The 25434-nt window shown below is 43.2% G+C and overlaps 1 protein-coding gene across 2 annotated transcripts in view; it reads right to left on the reverse strand.

Moving 5' to 3' along the window:
- The window catches only part of STIM1 (stromal interaction molecule 1), a 220644-nt gene that overhangs the window by 24591 nt on the left and 170619 nt on the right, over positions 1-25434 (reverse strand). For both annotated transcript variants that reach the window (XM_075546175.1, XM_075546174.1), the window contains exons 4-5: positions 19071-19182; positions 15294-15409 (exon numbers count right to left, since the gene is read on the reverse strand). In XM_075546175.1, coding sequence (XP_075402290.1) covers positions 15294-15409; positions 19071-19182 — 228 coding nt within the window. The remainder of the gene's footprint in view (positions 1-15293; positions 15410-19070; positions 19183-25434) is intronic.

Raw genomic sequence — 25434 nt, forward strand, 5'->3', positions numbered from 1 at the left:
CATCCCCAGAAGGTGAGGGCTTCTATCTTCCTCTAGTGCTGGTGGTCTGGGGGAGCTCTGACTCCTTGGAGGCCATGTGGACAACAAGGTCCCCCAATCTGTTGCTGTAGCCAAATTCATTGTCATTCCAAGAAATGAGCTTGACAAAGTGGTCGTTGAGGGCAATGCCAGCCCCACCATCAAAGATGATAGAGTAGGTGTCACTGTTGAAGTCACAGGAGACAACCTGGTCCTCAGTGTAGCCCAGGATGCCTGTTAGGTGACCATCAGACACCTGCTTCACCACCTTCTTGATGTCATTACACTTGGCAGCTTTCCCCAGATGGCAGGTGAGGTCCACGACAGACACATTGGGGCAGGGACACGGAAGGCCATGCCAGTGAATTTTCCATTCAGCTTTCGGATGACCTTGCCCACGGCCTTGGCAACGCCAATAGATGCAGGGATGATGTTCTGGGCAGCCCCACGCTGCTGTGCCAGAGTTTCCCAGAGGGGCGATCCACGGTCTCCTGATGTGATGACATGGACTGGTCAGGAGTCCCCTCCACAATACCAAAGTTGTCAGGGGAGCCAAGCATTGCTAACAATCTTGAAGAAGCTGTACTTCTCGTGGTGCATGCCCGTCACAAATGGGGGCATCGGGGGAGAGGGCAGAGATGTGCACCTTTTTGTCACCGTCCTTCAAGTGAGCCCCAGCCTTCTCTAGGGTGATGAAGACACCAGTGGACTCTACGGCATACTCAGCTCCAGCCTCACACCCCACGTGATGTTGGCAGGATCCCACTCCTGGAAGATGAAAATGGATTTCCCATTGATGATAAGCTTCCTGTTCCCAGCCTTAACGGTGCCACTGAACTTGATCTGGGTGGAATCATACTAGACTATGTAGACCATATAGTCCAGGTCAATGAAGGGGTCATTGATGGCAACAATGTCCACTTTGCCAGAATTGAAAGCAGCCCTGGTGACCAGGAGCCCAGTGCAGCCAAATCCATCTACTTCAACCTTCACCATCATGTCTCCAGGATCCAGCTGGGACTGCCCGGGGACAGGAAGATGCCCCTGCCTGTTGTACATGGAGGAGCAGAGAGTCTCTAGCTTTTCACGTACAAATGAAAAGAAGGGGTCTGTTGGAAATTAGATGTCAAGATAGATTACAAAATTCTTCTTTCGATATATATACACACACACACACACACACACACACACACACACATATATATATATATATATATATATATATATATATATATATATATATATATATATATGCCACAGTGAATGAAGGGGTAAGTGCAGAGTGGAGACCCAGGGCCCAAGTGTCGACCACTGGAGATCCCCTCATAGAGGGGTTTAGAAGAGGAGATGGGTCAGTCAGGGTGCGAGGTAGTACCGATGGGGAACACAGCTTTCCCCCAGATCCTGGATGCTTCCTCCCCCAACTACCATGATCCGAATTCTACCTTGCAGGACTGGATAGGGCAGAGGTTGTACACTGGTGCATATGGGAGCTGGAGGCACAGGGAATCCAGGGTGGATGACACCTTCAGGACCAGGGGTGTGAGGGGCGATGCTGGAAAAGTGGAGGGTGAGTGGGTTGGAAAGGGGGAATTGATTACAAGGATCCACATGTGACCTTCTCCCTGGGAGATGGACGGCAGAGAAGTAGGGGAAGGGAGGCTCCGGATAGGGCAAGATATGACAAAATAACAATCTATAAATTATCAAGGGCTCATGAGGAAGGGAGGGGGGAAAAAAGAGGACCTGATGCAAAGGGCTTAAGTGGAGAGCAAATGCTTTGAAAATGATTAGGGCAAAGAATGTACAGATGTGCTTTTAAAAAAAATTCTTTCATGTACTCCCATGTTTCATGTATTCTTTGTGCTCTTTGGCTTTTTATACTCTGCCATGCATTGTAGGAACTAAAGCCTACCTGCATATACTTTGTAATTAATATTGTTAAAAGACCTTAGTATACAAATTATGTGAGAAATTAGGGTAATTTGAATAACCAGACAGCTAAGTTACTGGAAGGATGCTCCAGTGGCTAACCTCCTAATAAAAACCAGTTTTTCTCTTTCTCTGTTCCACTTGGAATGGTTATTGATGGGGATCAATTACTCCATTGGGATTAACACTCCAGGTTTTTTCATTAGTTCTGTTTAACTACACATAAATGTAAAACATCCACCCCTTACGTCCCTCTGTTTGTCAAGTGCACAGCTGAAGCCACAAATGTTCTCTGTGCTACTCCATGAGCTACTATGGTTGGTAGAAGATCAGTCTAACCTGGCTGCTTTATACTTTGTGCCTTCTATGTATCATCCCTGCCTGTCTGCCAGTGGCCAGCACAGCACCAACTGAAACACAGAGGGCACTCAAACCTTTTTAGGGTTCAGTCTTTACTGCTAAGTCTCAAATGTGATCATCTCTCTTTCTGCTTAACCCACATAACAAATAAAGGAAATAAAAAATGTACTAGGCGTTAATATTCATTTTCTCTAATCCTTATAATAACTCTACCAGGTAGGATTTTTATTATTCCCACTGTATAGACCAGGAAAATGAGGGTCAGTGAAGAGTAATGACTTGCTTCAGTTCATAAGAAGAAACAAAGTTGGGATTCAAATCCACATTGCCTGAATTCATGGTGGAAAAATGCAGCAGAGGTGAACAAGCGGCCATCTAGCTCAGAAGCAAAAAAGCCCACATGGAAGAAGCACACCGGCCAGTGCGATCACGAGGTGCCAAGGGACCAGGTATAAGGCATCATGCAAAAAAAAACAACGACGATATAAGTGTGTGTATATATATGTATATATATACCATATTAAATGAAGGGGGAAGTGCAGAGTGGAGACCCAAGGCCCAAGTGTCGGCCAATGGAGATCCCCTCGTAGAGGCGTTTAGGAGAGGAGATGGGTTAATTAGGGTGCGAGGTAGTACCAATGGGGAACACAGCTTTCCCCCAGATCCTGGATGCTTCCTCCCCCCCAACTACCATGATCCGAATTCTACCTTGCAGGCCTGGATAGGACAGAGGCTGTACACTGGTGCATATGAGGGCTGGAGGTACAGGGAATCCAGGGTGGATGATACCTTCAGGACCAAGGGTGTGAGGGACGATGCTGGGAGAGTGGAGGGTGAGTGGGTTGGAAGGGGGGAACTGATTGCAAGGATCCACATGTGACCTCTTCCCTGGGAGAGGGACAGCAGAGAAGGGGGGAAGGGAGACTCCGGATAGGGCAAGATATGACAAAATAACGAGGTATAAATTACCAAGGGCACATGAGGGAGGGGGGAATGGGGAGGGAGGGGGGAAAAAAAAAGAGGACCTGATGCAAGGGGCTTAAGTGGAGAGCAAATGCCTTGAGAATGATTGGGGCAGGGAATGTATGGATGTGCTTTATACAATTGATGTATGTATATGTATGGATGGTGATAAGAGTTGTATGGGTCCCTAATAAAATGTAAAAAAAGAAAAGAGGAGAAAAAAATGATTAGGGCAGGGACTGTACAGATGTGCTTTATACAATTGATGTATGTATATGTATGAACCGTGATAAGAATTGTATGAGCCCCTAATAAATTGTTAAAATTAAAAAAAATGCAGCAGATATTGTTGCTGCTTTGTTACATGTAAACCTCTCTTACCACAGAGATTCCTATACTGATATGATCTAGCCTGAGTGTGACTCGGAATTCAAGTCTTGAGATTGCCCTAAAACATTTTGGAAGGTTTACTGTGGCATTGCCTTTGGAGTCAAGAAGACCCAAGGGCCAAGTGGCAATGCCTTCAGGGTTAAATATAAGGCTTCATGTCGAGACATTCTTGTGATCAAAGGAAGGATCTTGCACTCAGTGTTAGAGAATGTGGGTTCTATGCTTGTCCCTACCCCCTGATTTTTTTTTAATGAAATTCACCTTCTCTCATCTAGACTTAAGTTTTTTCCACTGTCACTATGCACCCACCTCGCAAAGTATGTCGATGTCAGTGACAGCATTTTGAGATACCTAGGAGATATTCAGATGGGCATTCCAGAAAGCTATTAAGAATGTAAATGTATCGTTACAGGTAGATAAAAAGCTGGATAAATTAATGGGAGAATTGCTAGGTCCCATTAGTGGAACCCTGGGCTGAACATCACCACCACCACCACTTCCAGCCCACTCACTCCTAAGGAAATCTATAAACCACTGTGTCAGAAAGGGAGAAGGGAATAGCCATCTGTGCTTTACTAATGATATACTTCATTTCATTTGTTCTGTTTACTTAGCACAGGGTCTGAACAAAGCAGGTACTCAGCAAAGGTAGAAAGGGGGGGGGGGCAGAGATGGGGTAGTTTTCGCAGGAAAGGAGATACTTTATGTACTCAAGTATAATCTGACCCATGTATCAGCTGAGACACCTAATTTTACCACAAAAACTGCATTAAAAAATGTGCTGAAAAACTCAGCTCATACACGAGTATGTACGGTATCTTAGTTTCCTAGGATGGCCACAAACCAAGTGACTTAAAACTAGAGATATGCATTCAATCATAACTCTGGAGATTAGAAGCCTAAAATCAAGGTGTCATGCTCCCTTCAAAGAACAAAGAATCCTTCTTTGTCTCTTCAAGCTTCCGGTGGTTGTAGCAGTCCTGGGCATTTCTTGGCTGGTAGCAATGTAATTCCAATCCTTGCCTTCATTGTCATATGGTCTTCCTTTCTGTCTCCTTTGTGCCTCTACATGGCCTTTCATTCCTTCTAAATGTACTCAAATTAGGGTCCTTCATGGCCTTACCTACACTTTATTACATTTGGAAAGACTATTGTCAAACAAAGTCACATCCACAGGTACCAGGAGCAAGGATGTCTTTGCCAGTCAACCCAATGGCCTTCAAAATTCATGTTCTTCTCTTGTGTAAAATAAATTGATTCCATCCTAACATCCCCAAAAGTCTTAAACCTGCCTCCTAGCACCCTACTTCCTGAGACTAAAATCTGTCATTTCCTAGCACTGTCATAAAAAATTATGAAAAACTGGTGGTTTGAAACAATACAAATTTGTTATCTCATAGCTTGGAATGCAGAAGTCTGAAATTAGGCATCAGCAGGATCATAGTCCCACAAAAGGCTCTCAGGAAGAATCCTTCCCTGCCTCTAACTTCTGGTGATTGCCAGCGATCTTTGGTGTCCTCTGGCTTATGGTGGCCTCATAACAATCTCTGCTTCCATCCTCACATGACCTCCTTCCTGGCTTTTCTTTCTATCTTCACAAACGTTTCTTGTAAGGACATCAGTCAGTAGCTTTACAGTACAGTACACCCTAACCTAGTATGACCACATCTTAACTTATTACATACTCCCTCTTTTCTGACGGTCACACTCACAGGTCCTGTGAGGTTAGGGCTTAAGCGTGCTTTTTTGTGGGGTGGGGATTCAACCCACAACCGTATTCCCAAGGACATACCATTTCCCCTTCGGGACTGGAATGGAATTTCCCTCCATGTTAGAAATTATCAACCATTTAAGCTCAACAGGGCAACAGCCACACAGGGACAAAGTTCTGAGGGTTAGGAAAAAGGAGGAATAAAGACAAGTGGGATAAGTAATAGTGTACTGAAGGATCTGTGTTAACTAGGTTGAATCAGACTGGATAGGAATTGCTGACTGTAAAACTATGGCTATTCTCTAAACCATTGCCGTGAAGACCATTCTGACTCCTCTGGACCCTACACAGTGTTTCTGAGGAAGCAGATCTGAGGTAAGGGGCAGAAAACTTCATCCTTCTCCCACAGAACTACTTGCTATTGGGTTTGAATTATGACCTGGTAGCTAGCAATCCAAAGCTTACCAGACAATGCCACCAGGGCTCCTGCTCTGGTAACCTTCCCTCAAGTCACAATTTTATAAGTAAGTAAGTTAAAAGAGCTGATGAAGTTGGAAAGGAAACAAAAAGGAGGCTGGCTGGGAGCTGGGGAGCCAGAGGATAGGAGAATTTCCAACCTGAAGGCTGTAAATATATTTTAGCCAAATGAGGTCAGCTTTTAACACAATCAGGCCTGAGGTAGATGGAGTGGGAATAAAAAAATGAGATGCTGGCAAGTTAACAGGGCCAGACACAATGGTGAGAGTTTTCAGGGTACTAGTTAGAGGCCAAAACAGGGAGCCTCCAGGAGGGCACAGAATGCCTGGTAGGGTTTGATCAAGTGCAATGTAACCGAGAGGAAGTACAGCGAACTGAATGAAGGTCAACCATGAGAGTGGGACAGGTGGAAAGTAAAACGAAATAGGGGAAAGAAGTAGGCAAAAGACATTTGTAGAGGTATAAATATGGGCATGTACATATGTAAATATATTTATAACAAGGATATAGGTCTATGTACATATATTTATATATTAAATATGAAGGTAACAGATGAACATTGGGCCTCTACTCATCTTCCCTCAACACAAGAACACTTAGTTCTAATAACCTGCGTTCTGTGATGCTCACCTTTCCGACATGATTGCTGAAGACAAAATGGGTGCATAGCTAATGTGGTGAAGAAAGCTGATGGTGCCGGTTATTACAAGATAAAGCGTCTGGGGTCTTAAAAGCTTGAAGTTAAATATGTGACCATCTAGCAGGGAAGCAAATAAGCCCACATGGAAGAAGCACACCAGCCCGTGTCATCACGAGGTATTAATGGGATCAGCTCTGTCATCAGAAGACCCAAAGCAAACAACCATTTTGATGAAAACGAGGAGGGGCAGAATGGAGACCCAAAGTCCATCTGTAAACAATTTGACATCCCCTCATAGAAGGGTTACAAGGAAGGGATGAGCCAGCCAGGGTGCAGTAAAGCACTGACAAAACACATAACATTCCTCTAGCTCTTTAATGCTTCCCCACCCCCTCCTCACAAATCTAGCTAGACCAGAGCATGTACACTGGTACAGATAAGAGCTCTCAACACAGAATCCAGGACAGATAAACCCCTCAAGACCAATAATGAGAGTAACAATATCATGAAGGTAGGGGAAAAGTGGGGGGAGAAAGGGGGAACTGATTGCAATGATCAATGTACAATCCCCCTCCCCAGGGTGACAAACAACAGAAATATGGGTGAAAGGAGATACCCAATGGTGTAAAATATGGAAATAAAAATAATTTATAGATTATCAAGGGTTCAAGAGTGTGGGAAGGTGGGGGAGGGAAGAGGGAAAAAAATGAGCTGATACCAAGGGCTCAAATAGAAAGAAAATGCTTTGATGATGGCAACATATGGACAGATGTGTTTGATACAATCGATGTATGGATTGTTATAAGAGCTGTAAGCGCCCCCAATAAAACAATTTATTAAAAAAAAACAAGAGGATCTCTTTAATATCACGTTCTTAAATCTCCTCTCTTAATGTAGTCTCTCCTGTCCTCAAAACCCTGAACTTCACACTCCCCTGGCAGATACACTGTCCATCCCTCACTGCCACATGTGAGAAATACGTGTGCTAGAAATTTTTTTCATTTACACATAACATACGTTTGATACAAACATTCATATACAAGTCTCATGTTTTCCTGGAACTATTACTAGGAGTGGAATTGCTGGATCACGTGGTCATTTTGATTTTGAGGAATTCCCAGACTGTTTCCCAATGTGCCCACATACCCTGAAAATATATGAAAATTCCAATTTCTACTCATCTTCAACAATATTATTATTTATGCTTTATTTTATTTGTATTACGACCATCTAGTGGGTGAGAAAAGAAGCCTGGTGACTAAAGGTATGGTGGCTCCATGGGAGAAAAGACATGGCTGGCTACTCTCATCAAGACGGCATCCGGAAAAGAAAAAAAAAAGAGCATCTAAGGGAGGGGAAGGGGAGCCAGGTCATGATGTGCATATGTCTCTCTCTCTCTCTCTCTCTCTCTCTCTCTCTCTCTCTCTCTCTCTCTCTCTCTCTCTCTCTCTCTGAGGGCAGCCTTGTGAGTGAGGCAGGAAGAGGGCAAGGACAGACCCTCTGGTTTACAGTGCTCTACTAGGATGGTGGGTTCCTTGCCAAGGGCTGACACCCAGGGAGCTTGTCCTCCAGTACAGTATTTCAATGGTGGCAGGAGCCAGGGCTACCTCCCCAGGGTAAGGGGGTCCTGGTTGAATTGGTCTTAGCTCCCTCCTCTCTTTTTCACTTTTTTTTTTTCCACATTGAAAGAAATAGGACCTCAAGGTCCTTCCTACTCACAACCCTGTGTGCTTGAGTCCAGAAACTGTTTCAATGAAATATATATATATATATATTCAATAAAATATAAATATATATATATGTAATGGCTTAGGAAACCTATTCTGTGCTACAGGGTCTCTAAGGGTTGGAAACAACCTGCTAGCATGCGACGACAGTGTATGAAGAGGCTCTAACTGTGGTTTCAGTTTGCATTTCATTAGATAAATCTGTTCAAATCCTCTGGTCAACTTTTAACTGAGTTGTTTGTCTTTTTATTGCTGAATTTTAAGAATTCTTCATGTATTTTGGGTACTAGACTCATTGGATAAATGGTTTGCAAATGCTGCATCCCATTCTGTGGACTGTCTTTTCACTTTCTTGGCGGTGGCCTTGGAAACATGAAAGTTTTTCACTTTGGTGAAGTCCAACGTATCTCCTCTTTTTCCTTTGCTGATTGTGCTTTTGAGGACATATCTCAGGAATCATATGCTCGGCCTTTTAGATTCCCAGGAATGTGTCAGAGCATTTTACAGCCGCATGTGGACATCTCATTCCCCAGATTTTCCTTTTAGGTTAGCTTCTTGTTTGCTTCAGCTATTATCACTGCCTCAGGCAGTTTCCATGTCAAACAATTGCCACTGGCTATCTTTGACAAATGCCACCAGGCTGTTGGCGCTGGGTGAGCTGAGTCAGGTTACATAAAGCCAAGTCTTGGCAGTGAGGCTTTCCAGGGAACTACCAGACAAGTCAATCATGACACTACTCTGACAATATAGCTTTAAAAGAGCCCTGCTAGGTTCCTAGTTTTCATTATGGTTGTAAGTTGTTGATTTTCAAAGCAACCATAGTTTGCTGTTCTTGCCAACTGTATTGAAGTGAAATGACCAACTGATGGCTCTTCTATCCATGTCTTTGTAACTCCTTGCAAATGATTGGGTGGAAACATGCAGTGAGGGTGTGTGAGATTTTAATGAAGGGGATTGGTCAGTTCTGCCATTCCTCTGGGTACAAGAGAGCGTCTCCAACGCAGACAGGGAGGAATGAATTCCAAGATCGTCAAGGTAGAAGAGCCACGAGTGGAGCATGTTCAACAACCCCGTCTGACGTGGTACCAGAGGTCAGGCCATGCTAAGGCTGAGACTGAGTAGAAGAGCAGCACTGAGACAATGAGGCACAACAGTGGACTCCTTGGTCCACAGACAAGGCAGAGGCCAAGGGACCCTGTGGCTGAGAGGCTGAGGGCCTGAGAGAAACATGGCTGCTATAGACAAAAGATAAGACTATCTCCTTCCTGTTTTCTAATCCTGACTTATGGGAGCCTGTTAATGTCCCTAACCAACCGCATAATCTTGAACATTGTCCGTGCACTTTGTGTCACCACTGCGGTGCATTATCTGACCCAGCTGAAAAGTTGAATACCATGGGAAGGAGCTTGGGATCAGACTAGGGTAACAGACCATGGAAGATGGAGGCCTCTGTCTTGTGACAACTGGCCTCTGGCCTGTGTAGAGTTGGAGTCTCTTTCTCCCTTGTGTGGCCAGAGGAGGTCAGATGTGTCCCCTGCCCCCGTGCCATTTACTCATTAACCTTCAGCCACTTTTCTTAAAGACAGTCCTCATGTTGTTACAACCCTTTGATTAAGTTCCAGATTTTTAAGAAAGTTGATTTTGACTTTTTTTTTTCCTTCCCTCCAGTGTTCTTATTACTTTGTAGAGGGTAAGAGTTGGGAGAGTTCTCCTCCACCATTCCACATGACAGCACTCCAAGCTGTATTTCTTACTCCATCACTTTTGATCTAAAAATTCTCCCATCAGGAAGAGACACGAGGATAACTGACCCAAGCGCCACTAGCCTAGACACCATGATTTCTGGCTGAGGTATTACAAATGTCTAACTTGGGCGTGTTATAAGAAGTTCATCTGCCACAAGAAGCAGTTATTGTTATGATTGCCAGTCCCTTCCTCCTCTTATTTATACCCCTGCCAAAGCCCTTGACCATGACTGCTCAGTAGAGCTGAGGAGAATAGCTGGTTGTGGGGTCTCTTTGGCAGGGCTGTCTCTGAGCTCCACACTCAATCTGCTGGGAACCTTTGTCTTTCCTCTCTGAGTCAGTGACAGTCACGGGCAAGGCAAGGGAACAACAGGAAGGCCGCAAAGGTTTGTCTGACATAGAGCTTAGAGACAGAGGTGAAGACAGTGAGGCAGGGATATAGGCCAGGTCTGTGCCCTTTGATTGACTGCAGGACTTTTCTGCCTTGCACTGCACAGCAGTCCACAAAGTCTAAATCGTGGCTAACCCTACACGACAAAAACACTCGACAGCCCCACCCCGCTTCTCTCTGTAATGATCAGGAACTAGAAGAGGCTGGTAATGAACACAAGGAGTACTCCCATCACAGCCAGTGGGAAACGAATGGCATCACAGAACTTAGAGAGTTGTGAAGCAGAAAGAAAAGTATTCACGATTCAACTAGGCCCTATTCCAAAGTCGCCCTTCCTGGAAGACTTCCCTGTGCCTCGTGCCCAGAGAGCTGCTTCCTCCCACATCCTCTGTAACCATACTGTTTACACATGCTTTACCACATTCTGTTGTAGTTCACTATTTATAATTTGATCTCCTAAAAGGTTCTCTAAGGCTCTCCCTCTCCTCTCTATCCCTGTAAGTCTTACGTTAATTTTTCACTGTGTCTCTTCTGTACTGTCACCTCCCTGTGTCCTCGCTGCCCCCTTGTCTTTCGCCCTTCTCATTCCAATGTATCTTCCACAATGGAGTCTCAGTAATCTCTCCAAAACCTGATCATGTTGCTCAGGTCAGTAAAATTCTCCACTGATACCACCACAAAAGCAACATCTTACCTGGCTGCCTTCTTTGATCTAACTTACATCCTATCCCGTAAGAGAGTTAAATGCTCTTAGCCAAATACCCCATGTTCTTCCATACCTTCAAACCTTTGGCATAACAGTCCCTCTCTCTAGAGTGCTCCACCGCTTCTCTATCCCGTAAGATCCTAGTGATCATGCAAAACTCTACTTATTTGTTATCGCCTCTGCATCCATAAGATTGGTCTGAACTTCTTCCTCCCCCTCTAGATGAAGAGTTCCCTTAGAAGAAGCCAGCTCATTTAACCGTACATTCCCAGTGCTGACACACCTCCCTCAAAACAAAACAAAAAAACTTCCAAACAAACCCACTTCCATCAAGTCAGTTTTGACTTATAGCAGACCTATAAATAGGGTTTCCAACGCTATATAAAACAGGCAGCCTTATCTTTCTCCCAAAGAGTGTCTGGTGGGTTTGAACCACCAACTTTAGCTTACCCAAGAGCATCACAGTGCCAATCACAGTACTCATCAAAATGAATTTTTTAAAAACCAACCCATTGGCATGAAGTAGACTTCAACTCTTAGAGACTCGGGCAGGACAGTGTACAACTAGGCCACGGGGCTTCCAAGACTGCCAGTCTTCGTGGAAACACATGGCCTTATCTCCCTCCTGAATTCATGCCACCCACCTCTTAGCAGCCCTACGCTCACCCACTGCACCCCCAGGGCTCCTGAAACATTCCGTAGATGTAGAAAATCTGAATGAGTTAATGAGTGAGTGGGAAAAAAGAAAGAAGAGCAAGAAAATGCTGGTTTTCAAGCTGTCTAATGCAGTCTAGAGGAGGAACTGTGTTTCCATTCCAGGCCATTGCCGTCGATTTCTTGCCCTGTTCCATCGACTTTTCCAAGCCTGTGTCCATGGATTTTGTGTAAAGTCCTTCACAGTGACTCTACCATATACTTACTTTTGCTATTGACTTGCTGTGCCAATCAATAGCAAATGTGATATAAGCAGAAGCTTGAAAACACTAGCATGCTTCTGCACTGACCAGGTCTTCTCCCTCTTGTTCTTCACTATTGCCACTGGAGCATGCCAGGACTAGCCTGCTAGAGGAATGTGAGAGACACAGGGAGCATGAACCAAGTTGTTCCAGCCAATCAGCTGCCTAGCTAACCAACAGCTGACTGAAGATGCATGCATGAGCTGAGCCAAGATCAGCAAAACTGCTTTGTAGTTCTGCAGATCTGTGAGCAATACTAGAAGGTTGGCAGTTTTAAGCCTCTGAATTGTGGAGTGTATTTTTGCATAGCACTATTGTCTTCTATACATCAGGACTATGAAATGCATATTTCAATTTGCTTAAAGATTCTTTCTAAGCTCCAGAGTGTATGTATGTTTAAATCCTTCCCGGATTTTTTTTTTTCTTGTATGTCCCTCAATCCCTTGAATGAAACATGTCTAAAACAGAAGTCACTGTGTTCCTTGCCTCTCCATCAAATCTACTGATTGACTTATTGACTCAAATCAAAAATAAATGCTTCCTTCTTTGGGTTTTAACTTTATCAAGCCTTCTCCTCCATTACAGGCTTTATCTCACTATACAGGAGGACTTATGAATATGTCCTATTCAAAGGACTCTGTCCTAAGCTAGATTTGATGTAAGCTGAATACCCCTATCACGATCTTTATGTATCTGATCTTTATTTGTCTTTGGGAGTTGGCATGAGAATGATCCCATCAATAAACTGGTGTAACACTGTTTGTAATAAGTTATCACTAATAATACTCAATTAACTGCCATCAAGTCTATTTCAACTCATAGAAACCCTACAGGATAGGGTAAAACTGCCACTATGGGCTTGTGAGACTAATTCCTTTTTTAAAGGAATAAAAAGCCTCATCTTTATCCCATAGACTGGGTGGTAATTTGGAGTGCCTGATGGTTTCAAACTGCTGACTATGCATAACACACTACACCCTCAGGACTCGTACTAACTATAAGGTATACAAAATCAATGATGAGTTGTATATGCAGCTCACTGTAACTTGAATCTATCATACATCAGAGACTATCTGTATTATAATTGTATGATTAAATGTTCATATCCCTAAACAGTCTATTAATTCCTGGGGGACAGACAGAGTCTGTTAATTCCTGGAGGGCATGACTTATTTATCTTTCTGTAGCCAGGGTTCCAACCTTCAAATAGGACACCTTGCAAACGTTCCATAAATCTCCATTCAACTAAAAGAGTTCCTCTTGGATTTAGTACCATCTTTGCTTTACCTAGGAGCCCTGGTGGGTAGTGGTTATGAGCTTGGCTGCAACCCAGAAGGTCAGTAGTTCAAAATCACCAGTTGCTCTGCAGGAGAGAGACAGGGCTTTCTACTCCTGTAGAAATTATAATCTAGGAAACTACCCTGTCCTATAGGGTCCCTATGAGTCAACATCAACTCGATGGCAGTGAGTTTGGTTTGGGTTTATTTGCTCTACCTCTCTCAGAAACAGAGTTTCTATATAAAATGGTCCTAGGAGAAAATATCTCCATCCAGGTATCTGTCTAACTTGAGTATCTAGCTCCTCGTGCTTACCCTGACCTCCTGGGTGCAGTGCCATGGATCTAGGACTCTTGGTTCTCAGGCTCTGCAGCCTAAACTGACTTCAAGGTTAGAACCCTTGACTATTTTCAACTCATTATTCTAATGCACTCTTTCAGATATGCTAAGTCCTACTTTGATGCAGAACACCTAACAGCCTAATAATACATCTTAGAAGACAAACTTTCAGGCAGCTGAAGGCCTCTCTTGCAGGTAGGTGATAGAGTAAACCTTCTGAGTAAATGTTCATGCTGGTAATTACGAAGAGGAGTGTCATCTGATAGTGGGGAGTTTAATCAGGATACTTCTCCACAATCATCTTTTCTGTAAAGCTTCCTAACCGCCTATAGAAATGTTCCTCATCACTTTGTGTCCTCACTGAGCCCTGGACAGGTTCTACATGAACCTCTAACATTTGCTATATCTAACGACGACTTACTGTACTTGTTTACAGGTCTGTCTCCTTTTAGGTAAACTCCTTAAAGGCAAAAACCCTGCCATTTACAATAGATGTTCAATAAACGTTAGTGAGTGAATGAAAGGCCATTGCTCAGTATAGACAGCAGGCTTCACGGCCATTCATGCATCATTCATTCAAAATCTACCTGAGAATGAGAAGCAAATCGTGTGCTTGGAATTTTTTTTTTTTTAATTTTTTTTTTTTTAGTGTAGCAAATGAGGCGGGAACAGCCTTCTCTTGTTTTGTTCTGTTTCACATTTTCAAAGGGTGTAGACCCAGTTGTAGTAGGACATCAACTTGGACACTTACCAAGCCAAATGACAGACAAGGAAATGCTATACTGCCCCTGACCCTGCCTGCCAGCTGGTTCTCTGGACTGGCTCCATAGCACTCTACTGCTGGCACCCTCAACTGATGCCAACAGTTACCAACGGACAGGGAATGGGCACTGATAGCCTGTTTGGTCAAAGGCTTATTTTTGAAGAAGTCTCACTAAGTTTATTCGTCCAAAGTTAACTTAGAAAAAGAAATGGCAGGATTGGCTGATGTACTTTGCATGTTTCTGAGACTAAATGACCTCATTTTCTAAGTGGCCATAAGCTGAAAGACCACCTGTCTTAGTCCTAAGTGTGTCTCTCCCGCATTAGTACAAGTCTAGTAAGTTCTCTAGGATGTCCGAAGGCACAAGAACGGTTCATACACTCTGTGTGTCTGTTGACACTAACAGGAGGGAGCAGTTACATGGCATTTAGCGCCTTCTGAGCTACTTGCTATTCTTGAGCATAGCGTTTACATCTTAGCCTATATAGTCTCACTCAGCTTGTTTCTTCCACCTAGAATTCCTTGTCCTGCCACCTTCATGGAAGAAAGCCTTAACATCTTAAAGGCAAAAGTCACATGACACTTCTGTAGGACACCTTCTCTATCCTTCCTCCTCTGGGCCTCAGAAGCACTGTGAACCTCCCTAGGATGTGTATTAATTTCTATCCCTACAGGGAAGAACATGATTTATCTAGGAATTCCTATAGCATTCAGCACAGCAGTGGCACAGAGCAGATATCTCCTGAATGAATGGGTTTTGATATCTGGATGGTCTAAAGACAAGACCCTTCAACACTAGTAGAAATAGTGAAGGCATGGCTTTGTAGATGTGTTTCACAGACCCAGAACCTCAGTCCAGCCTCGGCTCAGCAGCAGAGCGTCTATCCACAGGACTCACAGAGAGGAGGTCCAAAAAGCACTGTGTCGAGGGCCTTCAGCTGAAGCTTCTGCCGATGGCTCCGGTCTGTCATCTTCAGAACCGTTCCCGTCATAGTGGTATTGGTTACAGCTAGCCTGTTGAGGCATAGAGCAAAGCGTCAGTCTCTACCAGCAAACATGGGAAGAATCTCAGCAGGCTCCCACCTCCTCCAGGAACACTCTCAAGACTTCTAATCTTGGTGCATTCTAATGTGTTCTAGAACAAGCAGTCTGTGGATATTACTAGTAATGTAAGGACACATTACCAAGAATTTCCTCACTTTCCTTCTCCATGTCAACTCCTTCTTGAATGAGCAATGTACACGCTAAGGTTGTTATGGTATGCCTCTCCTAGGGACTTCTGAATTATCCTAATCCCACCCCGCTGTATATTATATGTCTACCTACTGATGACCTATTAGTCTCATAGTTTGTTATCTGAGTCATTGAAATACAATTTAGTCCCAAACAGATTACTGTAATTCTTCATGCCCTTCAACTATACTATCAATGATAACACAAATAATAGAGAGGCTATAAACTAGAAAATGACCTGGGGGAAACTGGCATTTGTTTCTCTTTACTGGAACACAGTGAACAGAGGAGGAGAGGGGAGAAAGATAACAAAAGAATGAAAACCACTCATCTTGAGCCGCACAAGACTGATGCTCTTTTCTGACGCAGAACTGTTCTTCTCAGCTAGGAAAGATGATCTTGATAGCACTAGTGACTGCCGTTGAGTTGATTCTGATTCACAACTCTGCCGGACAGCGCACAAGTGCCCTGCTGAGTTTCCAGCCTTCAAATCTCTATGGGAGCAGAAAATCTCATCTGTTTCCTAGGGAGCTGCTGGTAGGTTTGAAATGCTGACCTTGTGGCTTGTCCCTGACACCAGAGCGTGTGATTTATATGCCTGCCTGTACTCCTCCAGTTTTGTCTTTGGAAAGCAATCAAGCCTAACCTATAAGGGAAGTAGTGGGACACTGTCATCAGAGGGGTCAGGGAGATTTGGCTTCTAGTCCAAGTTGGCTCACTTAGCTGATCAGAAGCTGCTCCATCTGCCTCCTTTGGAGTCTGTTTTCTACTCTGTACGAAAACAATAGCCAAGGAGTCGATTCCAACTCCTGTGACTCCATGTGTGTGAGACCAAAACTGTGCTCCAGAGGGCTGCTTTTTAAAAAAATCATTTTATTGGGGGCTCACACAATTCTTATAACTATCCATACATGCATCCATTGTGTCAAGCGCATATGAACATTTGTTGCCATCATCATTCTCAAAACATTTGCCTTCTACTTGAACCCTTAATATCGACTGCTTGTTTTCTCCCTCCCTCCCCACTCCCCCCTACTTCATGAACCCTTCATAATTCATAAATTTTTATTGTTTTGTCATATGTTACACTGTCTGACATCTCCCCCCGCCCTCTTCTCTGCTGTCCATCCCCCAGGGAGAAGGCTATACACGTAGATTCTTGTAATCAGTTACCCCTTTCTACTCCACATTCCCTCCACCCTCCAGGCATCGCCACTCTCACCACTGGTCCCAAAGGAGTCATCTGTCCTGGATTCCCTGTGTTTCCAGTTGCTATCTGTACCAATGTACATCCTCTGGTCTAGCCACATTTGTAAGGTAGAATTGGGATCATGAGAGTGGGGGAGGAAGTATTTAAGAACTAGAGGAAAGTTATATGTTTCATCGTTGCTACCCTGCACCCTGACTGGTTCATCTCCTCCCCACAACCCTTAACTAAGGGGGTGTCCAGTTGGCTACCTATGGGCTTTGAGTCTCCACTCTGCACTCACCCACATTTACAATGATATGATTTTTTGTTCCTTGATGCTTGATACCTGATCCCTTTGACAGCTCGTGGTCACACAGGCTAGTGTGTTTCTTCCATGTGGGCTTTGTTGCTTCTGAACTAGATGGCCACTTGTTTATCTTCGAGCCACCAAGACCCCAGGCGCTATATCTTTTGATAGCCAGGAACCTCAGCTTTCTTCACCACATTTGCTTGTGCACACGTTTGTCATCATTGATAGTATCAGTAAGGTGGGCACTCATTGATATGATTTTTAGTTCTTTGATGTCTGATAATTGGTCCCTTCTACACCGTGTGGTCAGACAGGCTGGTGTGCTTCTTCCATGTGGGCTTTGATGCTTCTCAGCTAGATGGCCTCTTCTTGTTTATCTTCAAGCCTTTAAGACCCCAAGGGCTGCTTTTTTGGAAGTACATCATCAAGTCTTTCTACCAAGATGCCTGTGGGTGAACTTGAACTTCCAACCTTTCATTTAGCAGCCATGTGACTTAACCACTGGCACCACTGAGGGACTTCTTCTATGGAAACAGAGGTAAAATCAGATGCCTGAAAGCACTTGGAGTTCTTCTTCAGAGCACATCTACCAGTGTACTGGCCACCACATGGGTTAAGAAGGTTCTCTAGAAAAGGGTATATGAACATTCAGATCGCTACTCTCTCCAGAGCAGGGAGACCCCGAGAGGAAGGTGCTGCCAGTAGCAGAGGCGGCTTCCACAGCAATGCCTGGTAGTTCTGTGACTGAAGACGGATGTGTATGCATTCCAGCCGCTTCCCCTGCTGCCTTTGTTGAAGCTCATAACCAGACATTTACTCCTAATAAGACGACAGATCTTTTTTTAATCACTTTATTGGGGGCTTGTACAACTCTTACCACAATCCATACATACATCCATTGTACATTTGTTGCCATCATCATTCTCAAAACATTTTCTTTCTGCTTGAGCTCTTGGTATCAGCTCCTCATCGCCACCCCCACCCCTCCCTCCCTCATGAACCCTTGATAATTTATAAATTATTATTATTTTGCCATGTCTTACCCTGTCTGACGAAGATGACAGCTCTTACACAATTAGCGCTTATCCAGCAGTACGCCCTTTGAGGGAAAGGGCAGGTAGCTGGTCATCTTTATCCTTACTTAGCACCCAGCACAAGTGCTTGAAGGTACCCAGTAAATCTTTGTTGAGTGATTAAGTAAATGGATTAATAACTGGATGACAGATGCCACTAGCTCAATAGAACAAGAAGTCCAAGCAGTACTCTTAACTTCTCCCTACTCCCATTCCAAGCAACAGAATATTGTGACTGCAAAGGATGTAACAAGTTGTGATACAACAGTTGTTGGAAGAGTCATCCCAGAGAGGAGGCTGGGGTCAATGTAGTTCACCCCTACTTCTGCACCATTTTAGTTCAAGTAGACAAACTGCATAATGATAATCCAAGGCCCCTAGGTAATAAAAGCAGGAGCTGCTGGGGGGCAGAAGAACAGAAACCGAACCACCAAGACTTTGTTGTCCAGCCAGCTCTAGGTTCAAATCCTAATCCTGCCTCTAACCAGACATGCAACCCTGGAAGAGTTACTTAACCAGTTTCATCATCATCACAGTGGGAAGAATAGCAGTTCCTACTTTGTAAAATGGAAGTGAAAATTAACTGAGGTTCTTTACGTAAAGTGCTGAGGAGAGTGCCTAGCAGCTACTAGACAATGATGGCATCTCTTAGTATTGCTCCCAAGACTGATAAGAATATCAAATAGGAGAATGGGTGCAAAGTTCCCATCATGGTCTCTAATAAGCAGATAATAGACGTGAGTAGAGAGGTCTACAGACTCTGCCTGAAAAGGATGGGGCCTCACTTAACTGGCCAGAACATATGAAGACGGGCCCACCCCAGCCCAGTCCCAGCACCCACAAGGGAGAAACACCCAGTACCCTCCTGACCTCGGCATGGCATGGCCACCAAGCTGCAGCTTCCGGAAGGTCTCCTCGTACTGAGGCAGCTCCACATAGGTGATGAGCCACTGTACCACCTCTTCCACGGTCCAGTTATACACTGTGGGGAGACAAGCACAGCGTGACTACAAGACGCCAGCATTGTTGGCACTTTCTTTAACAGTCATGTTGACCTTAACATTTCCACACTGGACTGTTTGGTGTCGCTTTCCACTGTGAATCCAAAGTGGGGGAAGAGTGCATACTGTGTCTACTTAGATGAACGTCAGAAAAAGTAAATTCCCAAAAGTATAGTGACAGAGAGATCAGTTTTTTATAAGAGCCAGGAGTGGGTGCTGGAAACTGACTGAAAAAGCACAAAGGAACCTTTTGGGATGATGAAATGCTCTGGCTTGGATATGGGGGTGGTTATACAGGCGATAGAGTTGTCAAAACTCATCAAACCATACATTTAAAATGGTACAGCTATTGTATCTAAGGTAAACTTCAATGGTGTTGATTTTTAAAATTAACTCTAAATAAGACTAGGGGTGAGAATCAACCTCCCTTTCTTCTGTACTTCTTTTCATCCGTCTGCTCATTCATATATCTATCCATCAACTTAACTAACTCAGCCCCAGGAGCCAACCCAGCCGCAAGTCCTCAAAAAGTTAGTCCAGGAGAAGAGGTCAAAGGCTAAACTGCATGAATGGAACATGGACTCTGACAAGGAATGTACACAGAGCACAGGAGAGAAAGGGAAATTACCTGACGGCTCCAGGACAGCTTCAGGGATGAATTACAATATGGAAGATTTACCCAACTACTGCCATCAAGTCAATTCTGACTCATAGCCACCTTATAGGAGAGAGTCGAACTGCTCCCATAGGTTGCCAAGACTATAAATCTTTACAAGAGTAGAAAGCTTTAGCATTTTCTCTCACAGATGCTGATAGGCTTGAACCACCAACCTTATGGTTAGCAGCCCAATGTTTAACCCACTGTGCCACCAGGGGTTCTATGTAAAGGATTACTATGAGCTTATGTGATGTGTTTAAAGTGTGGAAGAGGAAGCTGTCTATGCAGAATGAGGGCAGGTGTCAGGAAAGGATGTGACATTTGATATGTCCGGAACACAGGACAAGTGGAAAATTGAAGCCAAGGCAAGGAGGGCTTTCCCTGCAGCATTAAGGTAACTATTTGTATTTTTCTGGGGTGGGCCTCAAGTTGCTCTCGTCACCTAAGTGAGACCCTACCCTTTCACGTGAGTCTATTTCAACTTGAATTAATGAAAATTAGATAGAATTTAAGATTCAGTTCTTCAGTCACATTAGCCACACTTGAAATGCTCAATAATTACATATTATTGGTTACTATATTGAACGGCACAAATTATAAAACCCTTACATACCAGATAATACTGTTAAGACAATTTACTATGCAAATGTTTTGAATATTTATTTTGAAGAGAACCTAGAAATGAAAACTAAAATGATATTCTGGATCACCTGGGTATGTGCGTACATAGCCCCATAAGCACCTCATGCCTTTGTGCTTACCACTGTGTTAATGCATAGTAGCCATAGCGGGAAAAGATCCTTTTCCTAGAGATCTAGGTCTTCTGTTTCAAAGCAAAAGCATATCTTAAATGCAAATATTTTAAAATAAAGTAACAGAGATAAAACTGGTGCTTTTACAATTAAGAAATGTTTTCATAATTGCAATTATAAATGTTAAGACAAATGTTACCCACCAAAAATATTAATCACCAAGAAATGTCCCAATAATTGTATCACCATAGAGATAGCTATAATATCACATGATCATCTATTCCGACCTCCTGGCAGCACTACAGGTGGACATGGGTGATTTTTAACATCACATACTTCAACTTTGGGTGACAACAGCATCGTAAACTTGTCTTAGGGGAACTTCTCTACCATTTCTTTCAGCCAAATATGGGGTAAAGCTAAATTAATCCCTAGGAACCCAAACTAAGCTAGCTAATCAGTAGATCCCACCCTTCTACTCAAGGTGCTTGGTTCAGAAACCGGCACAAAACTCCTATCAAGGCCAAAATAATGGAATTCTAGAAATTTTTTTCCTTTTTTTTTTTTTGCTTCCCAAATGTAAGATGAGCATTGCTATCTGGGATGAAATGATCCTAAATAATAATAATAATATAATCACATAATGATAAAATCATACTAATAAAATTAACAGCAGTGACTACATGACAGGTACTCTTCTCAGCACCTCACATATAATTAATTATTCAGTAATCCTTAAACTACCCTGTGAAGTAGGTAGCCCCATTTTATACTCCTCTCACAGATAATAAAATATAGCCAATAAATCATCATCACCACCACCACCACCAAAACCCTCGCTATCTTCTAGTCAATTTTGTCTGACTCACAGCACCCCTATATAGGGTTTCCAAGGCTGTAAATCTCTAGAGGAATAGATAGCTTCATCTTTCTCCCTCAGAGTGGTGATAGGTTTGAACCATCACCCTAGGGTTAGCTTACTTGACAGTGCCATGAAAAGTTATACAGCTTTCCTAAGTCACCCAGGTAGGATTTGGTAAAACCAAGACTGAGATCCAATCTGGCTCCATACCCCATGCTCGATGCCATTATGTTCCATATTGCTAGGGAACCATCATGCAGAGGCAAAAGTCAAGGCCTGAGAAGGGCCATGCTTACAGAAAACTCTATTCAGAGATAGTTTAGTTTTATGCAGTAAATTTCCCCTTTGGGTTATGTTAGCTTTATAGCTTTAGTGTCAAAAGAAGAGATAATTCTAACTGAAATAATCACTGAGAGATCAAAGTATGGCTAATCACGCCATCACCATACATAAGCCACTGTAGCTAATTGTTCCTCAGTAGTATAATGTTGTGAGGGTTTTCAATGGATAATCATAAAAAATTCTTTAAAGGCAACTGTGAAATATTTGTGGTGTTCAGACAGATAATAAATTTATCTCCATACTGTATATCAAAAATCAATTATAACGGAATAAAGTCGATTTAATATGTGATGAATGTGTTTGAGCCCAGTGAAGATCAAGTGACAGAGCATTACACAAATCAAAGGTTTACAGTAGCTTAGATACTGAAAAATGATGGGAGGACCGAGTCATCAGATGGCACTCATTGTGCAGATATGCCAAACTTGAAAGAGTCTGGGAGCAATTCTGCTTCAGCAGAAATATACCAATTTACTGGATTTGAAGTTTGTCTTGATTTAATGTATACATCTTATTTTTCTTAAGTTTGTATAAAATTCTATATAGTGACTAAAACCTTGTTTACTTAAAAAGTTTTTTAATTCAGATAACATTAAGTCAAATATTTAAATAGCATTAGCATAACAACAATTTAAGCCAGCACTGCAAATTCAAGATAAATCATTTCCCTTATAAGGAATTTGTACGTTCCTCAAGTTTGAAAATAGCAAGAAGTCACACAGTGTGGAAGCCGAAGGACAGAGTGAGATTCCTCCCCTCCTCTCCTCTTTACTAAAATCTGGCTTTCCCCAGAATTCTGTCTAGTTTCTCATGAGTAATCAGCCAACATTTATAGTATGGACCATGTCTTCCTTGTTAGTTCTTGCTTCCGTAGTCCCCAAAATAGAGTTTTGTATACAGGGGCATCACTAAAAATTTACTCAAGAAAAATCGCCCTAAATAAGAAGTTCCACAAATGTTCTAATTATGGGTTTATATACAACAAACTTCCGTAGAAAAATACACAGTTCCTATAGATGATGTGCTTGTCCAAAACCCAGAGAGCAGCAACAATTCAAATGGCACATTCAAATTCTGGGCTTTGGCAAAGGAGGGAAAATGAAATCACGGTTAGAGAAGTCTTTGGGAAAGTAGAATGCATTAGCTATTATTCCTGAAACGAACATATATCCTCACGCCTTACAAGTGTGATCATGTACTATAATCCAGGTGTCAGGAGCGCGGCACACAGAGATGAAACAGACAGACATGTGCAGGCCTGAGAGAAACAGAGAACACCACACACCAGCCACTGCTTGGGCACAAAGGAAGCCTTTCTGCTTGCTGTGGAGCAAAAAAGAAAGCCACTTTGTTGCTGCTGCTAAAAAGGCCTGAGGCCAGTGGCGTTTCAAGGACCTTTTGTCTACTGGGAGGGTTCTTTGATACAAGCCTGGGCATAGACCGGTGGCAATAGTTGGAAGTCACTCTAGACAGGGTTTCTCAACTTCCACATAATTGGCATTTCAGACCGGATAATTCTTTGTTGTGTGTGCTGGTGAAGGGATTTCCTATGTGTTGTCAGATGTTTAGCAGCATCCCTGCCTTCTACCGACTAGATACCACGTTCCTCATCATGACCCTCAACAGTGTTCCCGGACATTGCCAAATGACTACTGGAGTGTAGCGGGAATGGCCCCTGGTTGAGAACCACCGCTCTAGATGCCACATTTAGAGAGGCAGAGGACTCTAAAAGGGGCCAGTGTACTCCAATGAGGCTGGAAGCTGGACTCTTCCAATACCTCTAAGCTGCCGAGAAGACTAGAACCTCGAGGCAGATTTTGAGCTCGGGACTATGGCGCTGTTATGTAGCAGATGACCTGCAGGCTTGTCTTCTACCCAGGGTTACTACAATCTTAACAAAGTAAGCCAGGATGCACTGTATCCTTCTGTGATAGCAATTCCATGTGCCAGCAGAAAGATCTCGTTTGGGGTCCTATGTTCAACCACCTGAAAGTTACATGTTATGCTTTTCCTTCTCCTTCCAAAGGGGAAAATGAGAAGAATGGGGGGCCAAAATAATGCACAGGGGAACATCAAGTGCAGATGGCTGAGGCTGTCAGGGAGGCTTCAGGATTTGGCAAGAAGAGCTAAGTAAAGATGCAATCTCCAAATGACTCACACCCCAAATCCCTGGAAGGCATGCAAGCGAGAGATAGGCTTCTAAAGTCATGAGTCTCTCACCCTCCGAGCCTTGTCCATGTGGCCTCTACCCAGATCGAAGACCACTTACCTCTTAGCAAAAGGAAGATCAATGCTCCGCAGAATCAGAAATGCCAATCTCTGGAGTTTTCCACATTAGCAAAAACACAAGATTATAAAGCATGGGCATGCTCAGAGAATACTGAATCTACTTTGTCTCAAGTCCAAGGGTCATGTATAAGGACAATGAGAATAAGGTACTGCTGAGACCAGGTGATAAAGTCCCTAAAAAAGCAGGTGGTCTCAAAATCCAAAATCATTTATTCAGTGTAAAACAACCTAACATTTATTGAGTGTCTACTACTTGTCAGGTACTGCAGGGCAGGGGGAATACAACAGCGCCCAAAGCAGAATCAGAGATCTCGAGGTTCTCATATTCTGATGAAGAGAAACAAAGTAAAATACTATAAATAAATAATGAGATGCCAGGCAGTGAAACGTACAATGAAGAGAAATAAAACGGGTCGAGGGATAAAAAAGAGTGCTATTTTAACTCATGCCGTTATATAAGTTAGTAATAAAAAAGAACACAACATAACCGTAAACCAAAAATATCCTTGAAATCTTAAAACCAAACAATGGTTTAGCTTAACTAGAAGGTCTGCCTTGAGCACTGGGCTCTTTTAAGATCTTTCTCTATGGGATCAAATTGGCAGCAGTAACTCCAGAGGCCAGAGAGGAAACGCCAAGAGCAGTGAGCTTATATTGACGTGAGAGGAACAACTCAGGAAAGGAGGGCAGAAACTTTCGAACTAGTGTACGCTCTGCTGTGCATATTCTCAACAGCAGCAGCAAAATTATTATTTAAAAAATAGATAGCACTATTTTAAACCGGGAAGGCCTCTCTGATGAGGTAACATTGAGCAGAATATGAAAAGAAAGGTTGAACCATGTGGATAGCTGGGGAAAGAATTTTCTAAGCAACAGTAAGTGGCACTTGCTAACACTAGAGTCTGGTGGTGCATTGGAATAAGCACTGGGCTGCTAACCACAAGGTTGATAGTTCAAACCTACCAGTTACTACACGGGAAAAAGATGAGGCTACCTGCTCCCATAAATATTCACAATCTCAGATACATGATAGAGCAGTAAGACATGGGCTCCGTAATCAGCACCCCTTTTTTTAATGGACTGGTGGAGCCCACAGATGAAGGCTTCATCAACTTTTGCACTTTCAAACCCACATCTCAAAAGAACTATGTCTGGAGTTGTCTCTCTTTCATCCAACTGTTAATCAATTGATTCTCAGTCAGCCATTGGGTCAGCCAGCTAGATACAGCACAGGAGTTAGGTGATTAAGAATGTGAGCTTTGAAAAAGGATACCTTAACTTAAATTTAAATGTTGCTTCACACTAGATGTATGACTACAGATAAGTCACT

This window comes from Tenrec ecaudatus, chromosome 4 (assembly GCF_050624435.1).
Source record: "Tenrec ecaudatus isolate mTenEca1 chromosome 4, mTenEca1.hap1, whole genome shotgun sequence".
NCBI lineage: Eukaryota > Metazoa > Chordata > Mammalia > Afrosoricida > Tenrecidae > Tenrec > Tenrec ecaudatus.